Here is a 21,313-nt window from a genome sequence, read left to right on the forward strand (position 1 = left end):
CCCTACCACCCGCAGGGTGACCCGCAACCTGAGCGTTTCAATAGAACTCTTCTCAACATGCTCGGTACTCTTGATGCACAGGACAAAAGTAAATGGAGTAAATACATCAGTCAGCTGGTGCATGCATACAACTGCACGCTAAATGAGTCAACAGGCCACTCGCCATATTTTCTCATCTTCGGTCGAGAGGCTAGACTGCCAGTAGATGTGGCATTTGGAGTCTCAAGTGATGGTACATCCACCAAGTCCTATCTGAAATACGTCAAAAACATGAAACGAGAATTACAGACTGCCTACCAGCTCGCCGAGAGCATGGCTAGAAAAAGAAATGAAGGGAACAAACAACGCTACGATCAGAGAGTTCGTTTCTGTCCATTAGTCTCTGGTGACAGGGTGTTAATCAGAAATCTTGGACTGCAAGGAAAACACAAGCTAGCTGAGCGTTGGAAAGCTACACCATACGTTGTGGAGAGTCAACTCCCTGGTTTGCCTGTGTTCAAGTTGAAGCCAGAGAACGGACAAGGCTCTAACAAAGTCTTGCACCGAAATCACATTCTGCCCATTGGACAGGAAGTGAAATTGAATGTGGAAAAGAACGAAGATACACTTCAACGCAAAAGGAGAGCCAGCAAAAGACTCAAAGCAAAGAGGGCTGAAAACTGTAATCTTTCTGGTGTACCAGCGCTTGATCATGTTGAAAAGATTGAGTCTGCATCTGACTCAGAAGAGGATGAAATGTGTGTGGTATGATTATCACTCCATATGTATACAACGCATATATATACATATATATATATACATATATATATATACATACACACACATTTATATCTATATATATATCTATATATACACACATCTATATACACATACCTACATGCGTATATATACACGTATATATACACATATATATATATATCTATCTATCTATCTATCTATCTATCTATCTATATATATATATATATATATATACACATCTATATACACATACCTACATGCGTATATATACACGTATATATATATGCTGACCAAAAAGAACATAAAGGCGTGTCTTACTTTTGCAAAAAACACACCTGAATAGATTTTTGGGAGAATATTATATGGACTGACGAGATGAAAGATGTGCTTTTTGGAAGGTGTGTGCATCTCGTTACATCTGGCTTCAATGTAGCACACCATTTCAGAAAAAGAACATATCATCAACAGTCAAACATGGTGGTGGTAGTGTGATGGTCTTGGGCTGTTTTGCTTTAGGACCTGGACAACTTGCTGTGACTGATTCTGCTATTTAACAGAAAGCCCTGAACGATTCTCCTTCAGCCCTCAGTCTGTGACCTTAAGGTGAAGCGAAGTTGGGTTCTGCAGCAGGATAATGATCCAAAACCCACAGAGCAAGTCAACTTCTGAATGGCTCAAAAAACTAAATTAATGTTTTGGAGTGGCCTTGTCAAAGTCCAGACTAGACTCTGATTGAAATGCAGCGACATGACCTTAAAAATGCCATTCATGCTCAAAAACATTTTTGCTGAATTCAAACAATTCGAGAAGGATGAGTGGGCCAAAATATCTCTACAGAGATGTGAAAGACTCTTTGGCAGTTATAGAAAACACTTAATTTCAGGTGTTGCTGCTGACGATAGCCTAAACCACGTGTGAAATTGGTGGCCCGGTGGCCAGATCCGTCCCGCCACATCATTTTATGTGGCCCGCGAAAGAAAATCAAAATTGCTCATTGTTTTCTGGTGTAATACCATTGAGATATTTGCAAGCATTTTTTTGTTACCAATCCCCCTTTGAAAAGAAATGTAATAGTTGAAAAACATGTTTTTATAGGCTTCAAAACTGGTTATTCATCAATGTGTTGTGTATACTGTATGTAATAACAGTATATGAGGTTGTATACTGTATGTAATAACAGTATATGAGGTAATCTTTCATTTATATGGGTTCACAGTCGTAGCGGCCTTCCGAGGGAAGTCAAAAATACGATGTGCCCCGTGACAAAATTTAGTTTGATAACCTTGGCCTAAACAGTTATTATTAAGTTTAGGGGGGGCATTACTTTTTCACACAGAGCCTGGTAACTTTGAATAAGTTTCTATATCTTCCGTTTTGCTTATCCTCACTAGGGTCGCGGGTGCGCTGGAGCCTATCCCAGCTATCTCCGGGCGAGAGGCGGGGTACACCCTGAACTGGTTGTTAGCCAATCGCAGGGCACATATAAACAAACAACCATTCGCACTCACATTCATACCTACGGGTAATTTAGAGTCTTCAATCAACCTAACCTGCATGTTTTGGGATGTGGCAGGAAAGACGAGTATCCGGAGAAAACCCAAGGGAAGAACACGCAAACTCCACACAGGCGGGGCCAGGATTTTAACCCCGGTCCTCAGAACTGTGAGGCAGATGTGCTAAATGTCGTTCACCGTGCCGCCTGGAGGAGGCCGATGCACGAGAAATATTTGGAAAATGTATCTAAAGTTTTAATGAACTAAATCCATTTGAACACAACACAAATAAACCATAAACATTTTTAAAATAGTTCAAAAATTTAAGTCATATTGAACCACTGATACCCTTGTCGAACGAGCACAATACACTTTCTGCATTTAAAAGGATAGTATAGGTGGCTAGCGTGTCCTAATCTTCACCCGCTTAAATACCAAACTCGTATGTTTTTATTATGAAACCGAACAACGAAGAACTTTGGCAAGTGGTATCACGCTTTTTAACCAAACTTTTATCCAAATCACAAAAACGGAAGCGCCAGTCAGACTTCAACCGGGAACAACATGGCGATGGCATGGTTCTCTTCATCCGCAAGCTACCGAAAGACTTACCGTAATGATGAAAACTTCTGAGCTCTTGAATTAGTGCGTCGTAAGGTCAATTAATAAACTGTGATTTCGGTTCTGTTTTAAGCTTGTAACAGACCGGGCTACAGTAGTTGTAACAAAAAAAAACCTCTCCAAGGTTCAATGCTGTATAGCTTCTTTGTCCATCCAAAATGCTATATGCTAACTAATACAATAGCTTCGGCAGCCCAGCTAGCAAACCGTCAGCAATCCCCGCCAACAGCAATACCGGAAGTGACGTTAGGTAAAGGTTTATGGGTGTTCGTCATGCAAACCATAGATATATACACTCGATCCCTCGCCGCCGGATTGATCATTCGTCAAGGTATCCGCCATCTTGCAGCAGTCATTTGTCAAGACTTCAGCAACGACGCTGCATCACTGTCCTGCTTGGTGTTGCATCCTCAAACACTCTATAAAATAGATTCGGTGGCGTTTCACAGTAATATGTTTTTACTTGTGTTTAGCCCATATAAAATTACCTTGGGAGATTGAGCAGATGAAATAATAGAAAATGCATCTACCGACTCATCAGAGTCATCGTTATTTGCCAAGTATGTCCAAAAAGCACACAAGGAATTTGTCTCCGGTAGTTTGAGCCCCTCTAGTACGACAACAGACAGTCAATTGACAGAGAACACTTTTGAGACATTAAGACAGTCTGTGTAAAACAGTCACTGAGCAATAAAGGGTTGCTAGTTATCTGGTAATGCCGGTACATTATTATTATTTTTTATTTTTTTTGACAATTGTGCAAAAAGATGCAGAGTCCTCTCGCACTTAGAGCAGTTCGAAAGACTGATATTGCAATAGTCCGGTGCAATGACCATTGTGCAAAGGGCACAGAGACTTCAAGTGAGTAGTGCGATAATCTGGGACAATGTTGATTGTGGAAATGTTGCAGATACTCCTCAATCAGTGTGCAAATGGAGCAGATGCTACTCTGGCATGAGTGGCCAGTATTGGTCAACAACAGATATGCAAATAGTGCAGCGTGGCGAGACTACTACAGTGAGTGCACGAGTTATGTATAATTCGCCCCACAGAAATGTGACAACAAACTCAAGTCAAAAAATTGCCAGCATGTTGTAATGGAATTGTAGGTTAGGTGTTTAAGAAGTTGATTGGAAGAGGGAAGAAGCTGTTGGAATGTCTGCTAGTTCTCATGTTAGTATTTGCTGGTGCGTTTTTTTCTGTGTAACCCGAATCACTTCTTATCAGCTTTGTCAGTGGTTCAGTATATAAAAAAAAAAATAAAAAAATTACCGGCAATTCTGATAACCCCTCTTTCTCTGCTTACTTTCTTTTGGCTGTTGACCCCATCCAATTCCTTGTCCTTCCATTGTCAGACATTGTAACGTTGTGCTGTGCTCCAGAGATGCACTTTTGAGCTATTTCAGAGAACTGGTTGATCAATGGTTGATCTAATGTTTGTTAGAGAAAGTCAAGATTCGCCTGGGAAAAGTCTGCTGGAAAGTCGAATGAAAAAAATGTAAAGAAATACAACAGGCTCGACATATTATGACAACTTGTTAAGCCATTTTGTATGTAAAGACTTATGCATTTAACTAGTGTCTCAATGTTGTGGGAGATGAGACTTTTCAGGAGAGAACACTATAAAACCTTGGATCAACATGACATAAGCAATTGATAATGTCTGAAACATCAGAGAATTGTACATAATCATTTGCACGGATGTACCAAAGCATTTGCATCTTGTTCAAATAAATGAGAAACTGCTTTTTTAATGTTCACAATTGACACAATGATCTGAAAATTGAACAAGTAGTTTTGATCATTTCAATTCTGATCAGAGAAATGTACCAAGCGACTGAGATAAACTGTAAAAAGTTAAAAGTAAAAAATGTACAGGACTGAACACAAAAAAAGTTTAAACAGACTGCATACATAGCTACAAGATTCATTGTAATATGTTTGAATTTACAGTAGTTCATGTTTTAGATGTTTTACATTTTATTTGTATTTATTTAAGTGATTGTTTTACATACCACTGGAGAGAGGCCATGTACCACTAGTGGTACTCGTACTGCACTTTGAGAACCACTAAGCCATGTGATAAAGTTTCTTTTTTCTTTTCATCTCCTAAAATGAGGACTAGTATAGAGAAATGTTGGATGGTGTGGCAAAGACGTCACACGATGACAAAGTGGCCCTCGTGAACAATAATAATCCCTACACAATTCAAATTTCTCTACAGGCCAAACTCTGTGTAGATAAGTGGAAATAAAACCAAGACTGTTTCGCTGAATGACCTGGAAAAGTTGACAGGTTGGCATACTTTAGCCAAAAACAGTTTGATTTTGCCTCAGCGGCCCTCGCACCCCGGCCCCGTTGGGGTACTAGTAGTTTGTGGTCTTGACAGGTTGGGGTATTGGCACAATGAAGTAAGGGCTGCAAATTGCCCCTGGGTGGTAGGTTGGACACCATGCTTTAGGACAAGTGCAAATGTATGGCCCATATTGAGTAAATGTGGGCCACGCAAAAATAGGGGATGGCCCGCAGGCCATAGGTAAGACACCACTGCTGTTGGACAAGTGCAAAGTCTTCTCAAAGGTTATGTTGAGTAAATGCGGTTGTTGGAAAAATGTAGGCTTAGGCCTACTACACCACTGTATGTATTGTTGGTAATTATGGTGGAACTTTTAAGTAGTGTGAATGTGAAAACAAAAGGACGTGAGTTCAAACAGACATCTTTTGGAATGAACGACCAATTCCCCAGGGAAATCAAAGAGCGGCGTAAAATCCTGTACCAGTGAGAAAGCCAAACGAGCACCTTTGGTGGTTGACAAGCTGTATGGTCAACGGTCAATTGTTGTTTGTGATGCCAATGTCACCCCCTGGCTCTGCGAGATAAGTACTTCTCCCCTTTTTTGGTCACCTAACTAACTGTCAAAAGCTTGCTGTATTTTGTTTCAAACTTTTTTAAATTTTGCTCGGACAAAAAAGAACCAAACCACGCATGTCCATAAGCATGAATCATCACCCCATGGTTTGTTTCCCTGCTCTTCCTTTTCTCACACGCGCTAAACACACAAAAGTCCCAATCACCTCCTCGTGCACTGCAAACAACTACACACCACATTATTCCCTCAGCACCTAATGTTTGATCCTTATGTTTTATGCCTGTTTTCTAAACCTTTATGTACCCTGGCTTCACTGTACTTAAATATAGCATTCTTCTCACCGGCTTTAAATAACATCTTTCAACATGATACCATAAAATTTGCTGCAAACTGTCAAAAAAAATAACAACAACAAAGCAACTACAGCTGCAGAAACATGTGTAAGTCAGCCATGAAGTTGACGTGAGGCACCGTGCATTTTCACGGTCATTTCACTCTTGATACATCTGAATTTTGCAGAGAAAAAGAACGTACGCCACATTTTTGTGGATACGCACTTTTTGTACATGAGGCCCCTGATCTCAAAACCAATCAGAGATAGTGAAGGGCAGGACAGGACCCTCCCACCCTACCTGTGATTGGCTGTATGCTTGGCTGTGTGTGTGCTTCTCAAATACAGGCACAAGGGTAGTGTAGTGTATTTTTAATAAGCACTTGAAGAGAGACATTTTCACAGTATAGCAGGATGCCTGCAGAAGTGTAGTGATGTTACGGTCTGTGTCGAGGCTTCGAAGTGTGTGTCGAGTAATCAGCGAAAATCCAGGCGAAGTGTGGTTCGGGCGTGGGTTGATGACGTAAGCGATGACGTTCGTACCTTCATGAAGCACTGTACCATGTGACTGATTCAGGAAATGGTTTGCTGGTTTGGCGTGTGAACCGTGTGTCATTTGAAATATAAGGCACAGCGAAACGCAACTGTGGCATAGCCTAGACAGATCCATTCAGCAAAGTAAAACTACCACATCTACATCACTGACAGTAAATGCAACAATCAAGGTACAGAAATACCTGGCAGAACCAAATAGACAGACAGGAGGACCCACTGGAGAAAGCAAAGAAATTATTTTCCAAATTTATTCACACTGGCTGTCATGTACCTTTCCATTCATTCCGCTTCATCTGTGCCCTGTGAGAGGATTTTTCCAAAGCAGGAGAAATCCTCACAAAAAAACAGAACCGCCTTAGTCCTGGCCCTTTAGAGAAACTACTTTTTATAAAAAATAAAAACCAATGAAAACATTGGTGTTTTAATTCTCTTTATTTAATTACAAGCACTACTACAAGTAACAAAAGTGCATTCCTATTTCTTATACTGTTTCACTGTGGTCCTATCACGTGTTTTGTAGGTGGCAACTAGATTCTAGTACATTTTATTGACCTCTTGATGGCGCCATAGAGTAAATGATTCCTAATGGAGTGTCGGTGCATGTGCACAGTTGACTTAAAGTATTGATGCGTCATGGGGCTTCATCTCACCATCACAACAGAAGTGTGACTGCTTCAGCTCTTTCCCTTTCAACTATCTAATTTAAAGAGGGAAATTGCATTCCTGAGACCAAATAGATCAATGCAAACAAGAACTAGCAGACATTCCAACAGCTTCTTCCCTCTTGCGATCAACTTCTTGATCCTTTCCATTCATTCCTGAGACCAAATAGATCAATGCAAACAAGAACTAGCAGACATTCCAACAGCTTCTTCCCTCTTGCGATCAACTTCTTAAACACCTAACCTACAATTTCATTACAACATGCTGGCAATTTTTTGACTTGAGTTCGTTGTCACATTTCTGTGGGCCCAATTATATATTACTCGTGGACTCACTGTAGTAGTCTCACCATGCTGCACTATTTGCATATCTGTTGTTGACCAATACTGGCCACTCATGAAGATGTGTGTGTACCAACAAAATCATTTAACAACAACAAGCCGTGGTACACTGCCAAACTTAAGCAGCTTCGCCAAGCTAAGGAGGACGCATATGAAAGCGGGGACAGGGCCCTGTATATTCGAGCTAAAAACCAGCTGACTAAAGAAATTAACATTGCAAAGAGGAACTATGCAGCAAAGTTGGAAAAACAGTTTAGCGCTAACGACTCTAAATCAGTCTGGCATGCATTCCAATCGCTGACAAATTACAAGCGACGATCCCCCCAAACTGAGAACAATAGCACACTAGCCAAAGACTTGAATACCTTCTACTGCAGATTTGAAAATGACACTTTCACACCCCACACCCACCCAGTCGCACCACCGACCACAATCACACCACTGACTTCTGCGTTACCCATCCGAACAGGATGTGAGACGCATCTTCAAACAACAAAAGATTAACAAAGCGGCAGGCCCAGACCATGTGTCCCCATCCTGCCTCAAAGTCTGCGCAGACCAGCTCGCTCCAGTCTTCACTCAGATCTTCAATAGATCTCTGGAACTGTGCGAAGTCCCATCCTGTTTCAAACGCTCCACCATCATTCCAGTCCCCAAGAAACCTGCAATCTTGGGTCTAAATGACTACAGGCCTGTCGCCTTGACATCTGTGGTCATGAAGTCCTTTGAACGTTTCGTGCTGGACCACCTCAAGAGCGTCACAGGCCCCCTGCTGATATAGCGTAGGATTACTCATTAATTCATTCATTCATCTTCCATTCCGCTTCTCCTCACTAGGGTCGCGGGCGTGCTGAAGCCTATCCCAGCTATCCTCGGGCGAAAGGCGGGGTACACCTTGAACTGGTCGCCAGCCAATCGCAGGGCACATATAAACAAACAACCATTTGCACTCACATTCACTCTTATGGGTAATTTAAGAGTCTCCAATTAATGCATGTTTTTGGGATGTGGGAGGAAACCGGAGTGCCCGGAGAAAACCCACGCCAGCATGAGGAGAACATGCAAACTCCACACAGGCAGGTCTGGGATTTGAACCCCAGTCCTCAGAACTGTGAGGCAGATGTGCTAACCAGTCGTCCACCGTGCCGCCCGTTGGATTACTGTAGCTGATAAATTGCAGGGGCGGCATGGTGGACCACTGGTTAGAGTGTCAGCCTCACAGTTCTGAGGACCCGGGTTCAATCCCCGGCCCCGCCTGTGTGGAGTTTGCATGTTCTCCCCGTGCCTGCGTGGGTTTTCTCCGGGCACTCCGGTTTCCACCCACATCCCAAAAACATGCATGAACTGGAGACTCTAAATTGCCTCTAGGTGTGAATGTGAGTGCGAATGGTTGTTTGTTTGTATGTGCCCTGCAATTGGCCTGCAACCAGTTCAGGGTGTACCCCGCCTCCTGCCCGATGATAGCTGGGATAGGCTCCAGCACGCCCGCGACCCTAGTGAGGAGAAGCGGCTCAGAAAATGGATGGATGGATGGATAAATTGCAGGTAGTCATTGTTCCAGGGCTGGGACTCATTGTTTCCAGACATGTGCATCCTGGGATTTACATAGTTTCAAGTGTAAAATGATCTATGTACTTAACTTCTGTGTCGTGGGATGTCAATGGTACGGAGCCCCAGACATGACATGTAAAAAATAATACTAGTTCGTGCACACGAACTACTAATTTGTATGCACAAACTACTACTTCGCACAAGAAGTAGTTTGTGCGAACGAAATAGTTACAGCGTGCGCACGAAGTAATTGTTCGTGCGCATGAAGTATTTACTACTTGCGCACGAAGAAGCCGTGGCTCCGTACTGGACTGGAGGGTAACCAAACCGAGCGCACTTTTACGGACTTGTTACAAACGACGGAGCCGAAACTGCAAGACGATGGCTTCAGGGTAAGTTTATTTTCTTATCATGTTCTAGTCAATATCTTATTATTCTACATTTAGGCAGTTATTAAATTGGGTCGATGTTTGTTACCTTGTTACAGCGAGTAGTAGACTACTCTTTGTGTGTTTGTCGGAACTGCAACTCTGTTCTGCATATCATCTTAAAAATGGGCACCAGTACACTTTTCCTCGATACCTCAGGCATCTTCTCACGCGCTAGAATTCTATTGAACAAGCTGGTCAAAAACTCCACAGCCACCTCTCCTAGATGCTTCCATACCTCCACAGGAATGTCATCAGGACCAACTGCCTTTCCATTTTTCATCCTCTTTAATGCCTTTCTAACTTTCCCCTTACTAATCATTGCCACTTCCTGGTCCACCAGACTTGCCTCTTCTACTCTCCCTTCTCTCTCATTTTCCTCATTCATCAACTCCTCGAAGTATTCTTTCCATCTAGCACACTGCTGGCACCAGTAAACATATTTCCATCTCTATCCCTAATCACCCTAACCTCTTGCACATCCTTCCCATATCTATCCCTCTGTCTGGCCAACCTGTATAGATCCTTTTTCTCCTTCTTTAGTGTCCAACCTGCCATACATGTCATCATATGCCTCTTGTTTGGCCTTTGCCACCTCTACCTTTGCCCTGTGTCGCATCTCAATGTATTCCTTTCGCCTCTCCTCTGTCCTCTCAGTGTCCCACTTCTTCTTAGCTAACCTATTTTCCTTGTATGATTTCCTGTACTGTGAGGTTCCACCACCAAGTCTCCTTCTCTTCTTTCCTGCCAGAAGATACACCAAGTACTCTCCTGCCTGCCTCTCTGATCACCTTGGCTGCAGTGGTCCAGTCTTCTGGAAGCTCCTCCCGTCCACCGAGAGCCTGTCTCACCTCTTCCCGAAAAGCTGCACAACACTCGTCCTGTCTCAGCTTCCACCACATGGTTCTCTGCTCTGCCTTTGTCTTCCTAATCTTCCTCCCCACCACCAGAGTCATCTTACACACCACCATCCTATGCTGTCTAGCCACACTCTCCCCTACCACTACCTTACAGTCGGTAACCTCCTTCAGATTACATCGTCTGCACAAGATGTAATCCACCTGCGTGCTTCTACCTCCGCTCTTGTAGGTCACCCTATGTTCGTGCCTCTTGTGGAAAAAGGTGTTCACTACAGCCATTTGCATCCTTGTTGCAAAGTCTACCACCATCTGTCCCTCCAAGTTCCTTTCCTAGATGCCGTACTTACCCATCACTTCTTCATCACCCCTATTACCTTCACCAAGATGTCCATTACAATCTGCACCAATTAAGACTCTCTCTCTGTCTGGGATGCTCAGAACTACTTCGTCTAGCTCCTTCCAGAATTTCTCTTTCACCTCTAGGTCACATCCTACCTGTGGGGCATAGCCACTAATCACATTACACATTGCTCAATTTCAAATTTCAGCCTCATCACTCGATCTGATACTCTTTTCACCTCCAAGACATTGTTAGCCAACTCTTCTTTTAAAATAACCCCGACTCCATTTTTCTTCCCATCTACACCATGGTAAAATAATTTAAACCCTGCCCCTAAACCTCTAGCCTTACTGCCTTTCCAACTGGTCTCCTGGACACACAATATATCAACCTTTCTCCTAATCATCATGTCAACCAACTCCCGAGATTTTCCTGTCATAGTCCCAACATTCAAAGTCCCCACATTCAGTTCTTGGCTCTGTGCTTTCCTCTTCTCTTTCTGCCGAAGAACCCGCTTTCCACCTCTTCTTCTTCTTTGACTTCGACCCACAGTAGCTGAATTTCCAACGGCGCCCCGCAGGTTGACGGCGCCGGTGGCGGACGTTGATAACCCGGGCCACGACCGATCCAGTATGGAATTCTTTGGCTGAAAGCTCATATTTGTTTGGCAAGGTTTTAAGCCGGATGCCCTTCCTGACGCAACCCTCTGCATTTATCCGGGCTTGGGACCGGCCTACAGTTTGCACTGACTTGTGCCCCCCTTAGGGCTGCATTATATATATTATTTGTAATATCACTCTGTAATCAGATGTAATTGCAGACATGCACAATATGTAAAAGTCCTTCATTATGAAATGCTACAGATCTCAATCAAACATCTAGGGTGCTATATTGGCATAGTTTACAGTAGCTTTGCTTTAATAACAACAGGAACATGTGGCATTATGGAATATCATATGGTGATTTGTAGATTAAAAATCTGGAAAATCTACTTCTGTATTTAATAAGTGTACACGTTAATTTATTTTATTTTCCTGTGGTTTTGAGGTCAACTATGGATACTCGGCTGCATGAATTTTTAATGGAGCACAAACTTGAGGATGTGGTCCAGACACTTGAAGATGAAAATGTAAGCCACTACAACTACTGTCTCTGCTTGCCGTATATGTCTGTGTTGTGCATTTTTTTCCAAAGAAAAGATTATAATATTGACAAAAATGTTCTTTTGAACATTTTTATTGGATAATTGATTTAATGCAGAAAAACAACAAGAATTTTGGCCCAATCTGTTATTATTTTCAATAATTCTTCCAGACTTTTAATCACTCAGGTATGCACACACAAAAAATAATTGTTGTTGATTAAATTTTTTATGTAATCAAATCCATTCAGCCATCCATCCATCCATCCATGTCCTTTACAGCTTATCCTGACTAGGGTCGCAGGTTGCTGGAGCCTATCCCAGCTATCTTCGGGCAGGAGGCGGGGTACACCCTGAACCGGTTGGCAGCCAATCACAGGGCACATAAAAACAAACAACCATTCGCACTCACATTCACACCTACGGGCAATTTAAGTCTTCAATCAATCTACTACGCATGTTTTTGGGATATGGGAGGAAACCAGCGAAAACCCACGCAGATACGGGGAGAACATGCAAAGGCCACACAGGCGAGGCTGAATTTGAACTGAGGCAGATGTGCTAAACAGTCGGCCACCGTGGCGCCTGCATTTAATGTATTAATTAATTTACTTACTGACTTGGATTATTATTTATTGATTTTTTTGTTTGTTTTTGTTTTGTTTTTTCAGATCAATGAAACTGCCATTCCATTAATGACAGACAGTGACCTGGCAAAGTACAGTCCCCAAAGTTGGAGATAGAGTCTTCAATGTCGCCTTTTGCAGACAAGCGGCATTGTCACAAAAGTCACCATCCAGGAAAGAATCTATACTTTCAAGAAGAAAAAGAAGAATCACCTTTTATTGTCATGAACATGCATGCATCTTCTTTTCCTTTCGGCTTGTCCCGTTAGGAGTCGCCACAGCGCCTCATCCTTTTCCATGAGAGCCTATCTCCGGCATCCTCCTCTCGAACACCAAACTTCGACTTCGACCCACAGTAGCTGAATTTCCAACAGCGCCCTGCAGGTTGACGGGGCCGGTGGCGGACGTTGTTAACCCGGGCCACGACCGATCCGGTATGGAATTCTTTGGATGAACGCTCATATTTGTTTGGCAAGGTTTTAAGCCGGATGCCCTTCCTGACGCAACCCTCTGCATTTATCCGGGCTTGGGACCGGCCTACAGTTTGCACTGACTTGTGCCCCCCATAGGGCTGCATTATGAACATGCATGCATGCACATGAAATTTGTTCTCTGCATTTTACCCCTCACAGTGAACACATACACGTTAGTGACAAGGCTAAGACAAAGACTGTCTGGAGCTGAGGACGGGATGCTTCTAAAAAAGAGATCTAAATTGGCAGGAAATACAAATGCCAAATGGAGAGTGTGAAAAATTGAGGTTGGCTGGATGGATGTTGATGAACAAGAAGAAAGATACAAACAGGTAAAGTCTGTGAGTGGTGGAGGAACCATGCACCTTTCTGTTGACAAGGATGAAACAGTGGCGGGTATCAAAGTTATGGCTGAAAATCTTTTTTTCCCTGAAGGCCATTCACAAAGAAACACAAGGCTGGCACCCTATTCAACTCATATTGAGAGTTCACAGATGCATGTTGACGTGTCCAATACAGTAGAAGAGCTGTATGACCAAAGCAAGGTCCGAATTCTGAGACTTTATCTGTGTACCAAAAAGAAGACAGAACAACAACCCTCAGTAGGAGTGGAGGAGGATCACACAATAAGACAGCCCTCAGTTTTAGATCTCACTGAAAATGCACAGGATCAGGATATTGAGGATCTGTTGGTGGAAAACAAAAATTTTGAATCACCCGAAGCATCCCCCACAGGACCCCCCGAGGGACACGGTCGAACGCCTTCTCCAAGTCCACAAAACAGAAGTAGACTGGTTGGGCGAACTCGCATGCACCCTCGAGGACCCTGCCAAGGGTGTAGAGCTGGTCCACTGTTCCACGGCCAGGACGAAAACCACACTGCTCCTCCTGAATCTGAGATTCAACTTCCTGACGGACCCTCCTCTCCAGCACCCCTGAATAGACCTTACCAGGGAGGTTGAGAAGTGTGATCCCCCTGTAGTTGGAACACACCCTCCGGTCCCCTTTCTTAAAAAGGCGGACAACCACCCCAGTCTGCCAATCCAGAGGCACTGTCCCCGATGTCCACGCGATGTTGCAGAGGCGTGTCAACAGGGACAGCCCTACAACATCCAGAGCCTTGAGGAACTCCGGGCGAATCTCATCCACCCCGGGGCCTTGCCACCGAGGAGCTTTTTAACCACATCGGTGACCTCAACCCCAGAAATAGGAGAGCCCGCCTCAGAGAACCCAGACTCTGCTCCCTCATGGGAAGGCGTGTCGCTGGAATTGAGGAGGTCTTCGAAGTATTCTCCCCACCGGCTCACAACGTCCCGAGTCAAGGTCAGCAGCGCCCCATCCCCACTATACAGAGTGTTGATGGTAAACTGCTTCCCCCTCCTGAGATGCCGGATGTGGACCAGAATTTCCTCGAAGCCGTCCGGAAGTCTTTCTCCATGGCCTCACCGAACTCCTCCCATGCCCGAGTTTTTGCTTCAGCGACCACCAAAGCTGCATTCCGCTTGGCCAGCCGGTACCCAACAGCTGCCTCAGGAGTCCCACAGGGTTAAAAGACCTGATAGGACTCCTTCTTCAGTTTGACGGCATCCCTCACCGTTGGTGTCCACCAACGGGTTTGGGGATTGCCGCCACGACAGGCACCAACCACCTTACGGCCACAGCTCCGGTCGGCCGCCTCAGCAATGGCGGCGCAGAACATGGTCCAATCGGACTCAATGTCCCCTGCCTCCCCGGAACAAAGTTCTGTTGGAAGGTGGGAGATGAAACTCCTTCTGACAGGGGATTCCGTCAGACGTTCCCAGCAGACCCTCACAATATGTTTGGGCCTGCCACGTCGGACCGGCATCTTCCACCACCATCGGAGCCAACTCACCACCTGGGGGTGATCAGTTGACAGCTCCGCCCCTCTCTTCACCCGAGTGTCCAAGATATGCAGCCGCAAGTCCGATGACACGACCACAAAGTCGATCATCGAAATGCGACCTAGGGTGTCCTGGTGCCAAGTGCACGTGTGGACACCCTTTTGCGTGAACATGGTGTTTGTTATGGACAATCCGTGATGAGCACAGAAGTCCAATAACAGAACACAGCTCGGGTTCTGATTGGGGGGTGAGGGGGGTGTTCCTCCCAATCACGCCCTTCCAGGTCTCACTCTCATTGCCCACGTGAGCATTGCAGTCCCCCAGCAGAAGGATGGAGTCCCCAGCTGGAGCGCTCTCCAGCATCCCCTCCAAGGACTCCAAAAAAGGTGGGTACTCTGAACTGCTGTTTGGTGCATAGGCACAAACAACAGTCAGGACCTGTCCTCCCACCCGAAGGCGGAGGGAGGCTACCCTCTCGTCCACTGGGGTGAACCCCAACGTACAAGCGCCGAGCCGGGGAGCAATAAGTATACCCACACCTGCTCGGCGCCTCTCACCATGGGCAACTCCAGAGTGGAAGAGAGAGAGTCTAAACCCTCTCGAGAGGACTAGTACCAGAGTCCAAGCTGTGCGTGGAGGCGAGTCCGACTATATCTAGTCGGAACTTCTCGACCTCACACACCAGCTCGGGCTCCTTTCCTGCCAGAGAAGTGACATTCCACGTCCCGAGAGCCAGCTTCTGTAGCCGGGGATCGGATCGCCAAGGTCCCCGCCTTCGGCCACCGCCCAGCTCGCACTGTACCCGACCCCTATGGCCCCTCCCACAGGTGGTGAGTCCATGGGAAGAGGGACCCACATTACCCTTTCGGGCTGTGCCCGGCTGGACCCCATGGGTGCAGGCCACCAGGCGCTCGCCTTCGAGCCCACCTCCAGGCCTGGCTCTAGAGGGGGACCCCGGTGACCCGCGTCCGGGCAAGGGCAACCTGAGTCCATTTTTTGTCGTCATCTTAAGGGGTCTTTGAGCTGCTTACTTCCCAGTGAAACTTGCTGTACCATTTCTGGAAGAGGTACTGTATGGCTTGACAACCAGTAGTTTCAAGGATTCTTTTTTGCTGTACGTATCACATGAGGAAAGAGCCATCCTTTTGAAGGCTTTGGAGGACTTTAATTCAGCGGACACAGTTGAATTACTCGATGTACTTGATGTACACGAATGCAAGCAAGGCCCTACCAAGAACACACTGCTCTCCATTTTGACACAAATCGGACACAAGGTAATTATTCAGTCCCCGATGTATGTAAGTTTAGTTTAGTTTATCAGTTTATTTTTGAAAGGGGACAATGCAATTTCATAAAACACATGAAGTACACATGGTTAAAAAAGCCAGAATTAGCCAGAAGGCTAGTTTTCATCTGTAGTCCCCTGGCCATGATGTAAAAAAAGCAGTAAAATACATCTACAAGACAATATAATACAGGATACATAATCAAACTATACTATTAAGAGAGAATAAAACCATATTTTTTTTGATCATAACAAAAAGACAACATAACATACTTGTCTTTTAGTGTTGGCAGCTATAGGTGTTAACTAGCCACATTTTCAGTTTTTTTGTGAAGGCCTTGTATGTTGTAAGCAGTTTAACCTCCTCAGGTACTGAGTTCCACTCACCAGCGCTCCTCACTGACCAGGCTGACTTACTGAAAGTGCTCCTGCGCAGAGGAATGAGACAGTCACCTCTGTCAGAGCCTCGAGTGACACGCTCAGAGCTGTTTCTTTGGCTGATGAACTCAGCCAGAGGAGCTGGGGCCAAATCATGCAGTACTTTATAAATCAAATTTAAATCTGCAAATATGTGAAGACTGTCCCAGTTTAAAAGACTGTATTTTTTTTAAATTGCACAGTGATGATAGTGCCTTGGTTTTTTATCCATCACTTTAATTACTTGTTTGTACAAAACTTCCAATGGTTTTTTGCATTCTGACCAACCTGGGACCAACTGGTTATGCAATAGTTAAAGTGACTAAGAATCATCGAATGCAGGTAAATTTTTGCAGCTTCAGTTGACATTTCATTCCGAATTGCACGAAAATTTGCGAGATTTAATTTGATATTTTTACACAATTTGTCAATATGGGCTTTAAAGGAAAGCTGTGAATCTATTATTAACCCAAGATATTTGTATTGGCTGACAATTTGCATTTTTTCTCCATTAACAAGTATGTCGGGGTCAGGTGATACTCTATTTGTTTTAGTGAAATACATGCCTACAGTTTTAGAAACGTTTAGCTGTAGACAGCACTCCTGCAACCAAGTTGTGACACAGGACATTGTATTAGTGAGTTTAGCAGCAACAGTATCTTTGGAGCGACCATGAACAAAGAAAACTGTGTCGTCTGCATACATTACGCACTCTGCTTCAGAGCAAACAGTGGGCAAATCGTTGATATCAAGACTAAATAAAAGGGGGCCCAATATTGATCCCTGAGGGACTCCAGAGGTTAGCCTAAGAGACTCTGATCTGCAGGTGTTAACTGGTACAGATTGTGTTCGGTCATGCAGATATGATTCAATCCAGCTCACAGCTTTGCGAGAGAAGTTAAATTTTGAGAGCTTGGTAAGAAGAACAGAGTGATTTACTGTATCGAAAGCTTTCCTGAGGTCCAAGAACACCGCCCCTACAACTCCACCCTTGTCGAGAGAAGATTTTATTTTCTCAATGAAGAGGCATGTAGCCATTTCAGTGGAATGCTTGGATCTGAAACCAAACTGCATGGCATGGAGAGAGAGGGGAGCTGCTGATTAAATAATGGACAATCTGCTCTGACACCCATTTTTCTGCAACTTTGGAAATGGCCGGAAGAATGCTTATAGTAAGTGCTGGCATCCTCTTGTGGGTTCTGTAGCTCGTTTACAACCACCAGAAGGTCTGCGTCATTTCATTGCACACAAAAAAACAAATGCAAAGTCAGTGAAGGAGCTTCTAAACTTTCCAGAGGACATGACAGCAGCCCAGTTAGCGGTTTCTTGCTACCTAAAAAGGTACATCAGGGAAATTGATTGCAACGCTCTCCAGCATCTCCTGCGGTTCTGTACTGGGTCCGATCTTTTGGACAAAGCCATATTTATTGAGTTTATAGAAACCACAGATTTCCTCCGCCGTCCACAGTCTCACACATGTGGATGTGCCCATTGGTTACTACAGCTATCCAAATTTTCGCAGGGAATTTAACAACATTCTCACAACCTCGATGTGGGTGATGGATGTGGTGTAGGTAGTTGTAACAATAACTTGAACACCTATGTAGCCTGTTGTATGAGGGGCTGTCAGTAACATAGTTCAGGATTACCTTTCACTCAAAACTGAAATACTCTCAAACACACGCAACAGAAATACTATCATACACAGTTCTGAAACATACGGAAGCGTATTGCATTCACTTGGATAAAAAAAAACAACTCCTGTTTTTCTGAGTAATTTTTTTGAGGGTTTTGTTTTTCTGACTAATTTTTTTCCCACCTGTTTTTCTGACTATTTTTTTTTATGTTTTCAGACTAATTTTTTCCACCTGTTTTTCTGACTATTTTTTTTCTGTTTTTCGGACAAATTTTTTTTCCACCTGTTTTTCTGACTATTTTTTTCACTTTTTCGGACTAATGTTTTTCCACCTGTTTTTCAGACTAATTTTTTTCTGAGTTATCGGGACACATCGAACTCACGTGAGAACCTGCGAACTGCAAGTGACTCTTTGCGGAATCCGTAGTAAGCAACATGACCGGCTTATTCAGTTTGATCAAGTTTTATTTTTATATGGGTTTACAACACTGGGAGATACTCCTGTCTTTGAATCACATAGATGGTATTGTTATTAGTTTGTCGACATTACGCATGCACCTGCGGACTTTGCGTTTCTTCAGGAGGATAGCCCATTCAGATTTGCTCGATACAGCAATGTTTGTCGATACAGCAATGGATTGAGCAATCACAACCAAAGAATAGAGAACTGGTGGGGCCTTTTAAGGAGGCAACATGCACAGTTTTGGATGAACCTGTTCCAAGATTTAAAATACTCAGACTTCTTTTCTGGTGACTTCCTGGACAAAAGTATCATTCAGTTCACATGTCTTGAAATAATAGAGGTAAGAACTGCAAACCCCCTTCTGCCAATTGTCCACCTACTTCCATATTGTACTTCACTAAAAGAAGTAGAATTACCACCCTGTGGGTTAGTTTTGGTGTGGTACTAATACTTAGAAATGAGTGTCAAGAGCTCACTCTTTGTAGGCTATATTCAAAACCTTAATCAGACAGCATTGTCAGCATAATATATTAGAATTACTTAAATGAAAATTGTAAAATGAAATAAAATGTTTATGTCGGTATCTTGATGTTTTAATGAATACAGTTAAGACTACTATTGTGCAGATGTTTAAATTGGAGCTGATTTGTACTACACATTGGCTAGTTAAGTGCAACATATGTACTGCAGTTGGTATATATAAAATGTGCGAGCTGATTTTATCACTATTTTTCTTTAGCGAGAACTGCAGGAAGTTGTTCACCTCTGGAACACAGAATTCGCCCATGCAGAAATGCTGCATCTCCAGGTGGGCGCCCAGTGATGATGTACACCCTCCCCGAACTTTTTGGAGCCAGAGAGTACTTGAAAGAGGTATCTCGAGAAAAGATAGAGTTTGGCAGAGGATAATGCCTTCAGAGAGGACCGTACCCCTGTGATGATACAGTGTTTGACATTTGTTGTCTCGCCATGGCAGAAAACAGTCTTCATCCACCCACCTCTCCAGAGGAAGCCATCGAGCTTTACATGTTCTTACGTGCTTACATACAAGCGCAGATTTCATGGACACAACCTGCTCTACAGGATCAAATGACAGGATCATGTAACCCTCCAAAAATGGTAGACCTTACGGACCATGAATTTAACTGTAAAGGGTATTAAAACAGTAAATTACTGTGAATTTGCTCCAAATGGACATCTCCACTTTGTGCCTCGTATATCTTCTTTCTATTCCAGAAAAGCAAACGTCCAATGTATGCATGAAAAAACATGGGGAATCTTGGGTGCATTGTGTTCATCATTTATAAATAAAGGTTTCTTATACATTGTGCCTATAATGGTGTGTATGCTTAATGTCAAATGTAGCTCTTACACAATATCTGCTGATACCGAGCAGTGAAACCTTTTTCTTTTTTGATACTTAGTTTTTGTTTATTATAGCACTAAGGAATGATACCTTCCTGATTTTTTTTTTTTTTTTTTGGGTGGGGGGGTGTTCTCTTGTGAATTGGCTGTCTGTGTAATCTGCAGCAAAACAATTAGACGTAACAAAATTTGGTGAATATTAGTATTTGCTTATCATGTCATCTCTCAAACATATCTCAGATCAACTACTGTATTTTTAGGTATTTGAATGCCATGTCACTCTACATTTATGTTAAAATGCAGTTGTCATTAAACTTTCAGCAAATGAAGCATACTTATGAATATATTTTAATATAGCAAGTTCTTTACTTGAGTTTGCAAATATTTAATACCCGTAACATTTAACAATGCAAGCATGGAAAAGAAACATGTCCAATTTAAAGATTGCAGGTTGAAACATATCATGTCTCACAGAGCAGGACTCTTGAACTACATGACTAAACAGGTAACACATAATCTGTTTGCAAAACAAACATAAAATCCCAAACCACCTTGTACCAGACTCACAAACACTGTCGTATTAACATTTGACATGAGGTAGAGATTCAAATTCTATTATAATTTAACAACAAAAATACAATGGTGTTTCTAACGTACAAACATTCCCATCCATCCTAGACTGATAACAAAAGTGAATTGTTGATAGGGTAGAAAGAACATTTTCAATCAATCTGTGCTTGTGTGAGTTATTGTTTCTTGCATTACTTACACAGACCCTAAGATAACAAAATATTCTCCTTATATGCTATGGCCCACATTCACAGTCTAAACAATCATAGCTGGCTGAATGGGGAACAGAAAAATGTGTATGTGAACATCAGTCACTTACTCTTATGCTATGTCCATTGCATGAGTGTTGCTGGACAATATTGCCTCCATTTCAGCTCGAAGCGCAGGATAGCTACTGTAAGTTGATGGCAGCTCCACTGTTGGGCCACAAGTATGGGCAATTGGCCGCCGTGCTAGCCCTTCCAAAGAGGTGAAAGTGATTTGAATTTCTTTTACACAGATAACATCCGACCCAGTCAGAAATCTCATCAGCTTCCGGAGACTTATTTCATCCAATCCCCTTATGTACTGATGTAAAAATCGCAAACTTTGGTTCTCTGGTGAAGTAGCTGGAAAAGCTGTTATCATTTTAATCACCTTTCGTGTTGTCGGTTTAATGTCCTCATACAGCTTCTTCATATTCTC

General features: G+C 43.3%; 1 protein-coding gene across 1 annotated transcript in view; it reads right to left on the bottom strand.

Annotated features, from left to right (window-relative positions):
• LOC133466322 (chromobox protein homolog 1-like) overlaps positions 1 to 6,602 on the bottom strand; it is a 45,503-nt gene extending 38,901 nt beyond the window's left edge. The window contains exon 1 of the mRNA XM_061749907.1: positions 6,597 to 6,602. Coding sequence (XP_061605891.1) covers positions 6,597 to 6,602 — 6 coding nt within the window. The remainder of the gene's footprint in view (positions 1 to 6,596) is intronic.
• Positions 6,603 to 21,313: the final 14,711 nt, after the last annotated feature.

The sequence above is a fragment of the Phyllopteryx taeniolatus genome, chromosome 16, assembly GCF_024500385.1.
Source record: "Phyllopteryx taeniolatus isolate TA_2022b chromosome 16, UOR_Ptae_1.2, whole genome shotgun sequence".
NCBI classification, from domain to species: domain Eukaryota; kingdom Metazoa; phylum Chordata; class Actinopteri; order Syngnathiformes; family Syngnathidae; genus Phyllopteryx; species Phyllopteryx taeniolatus.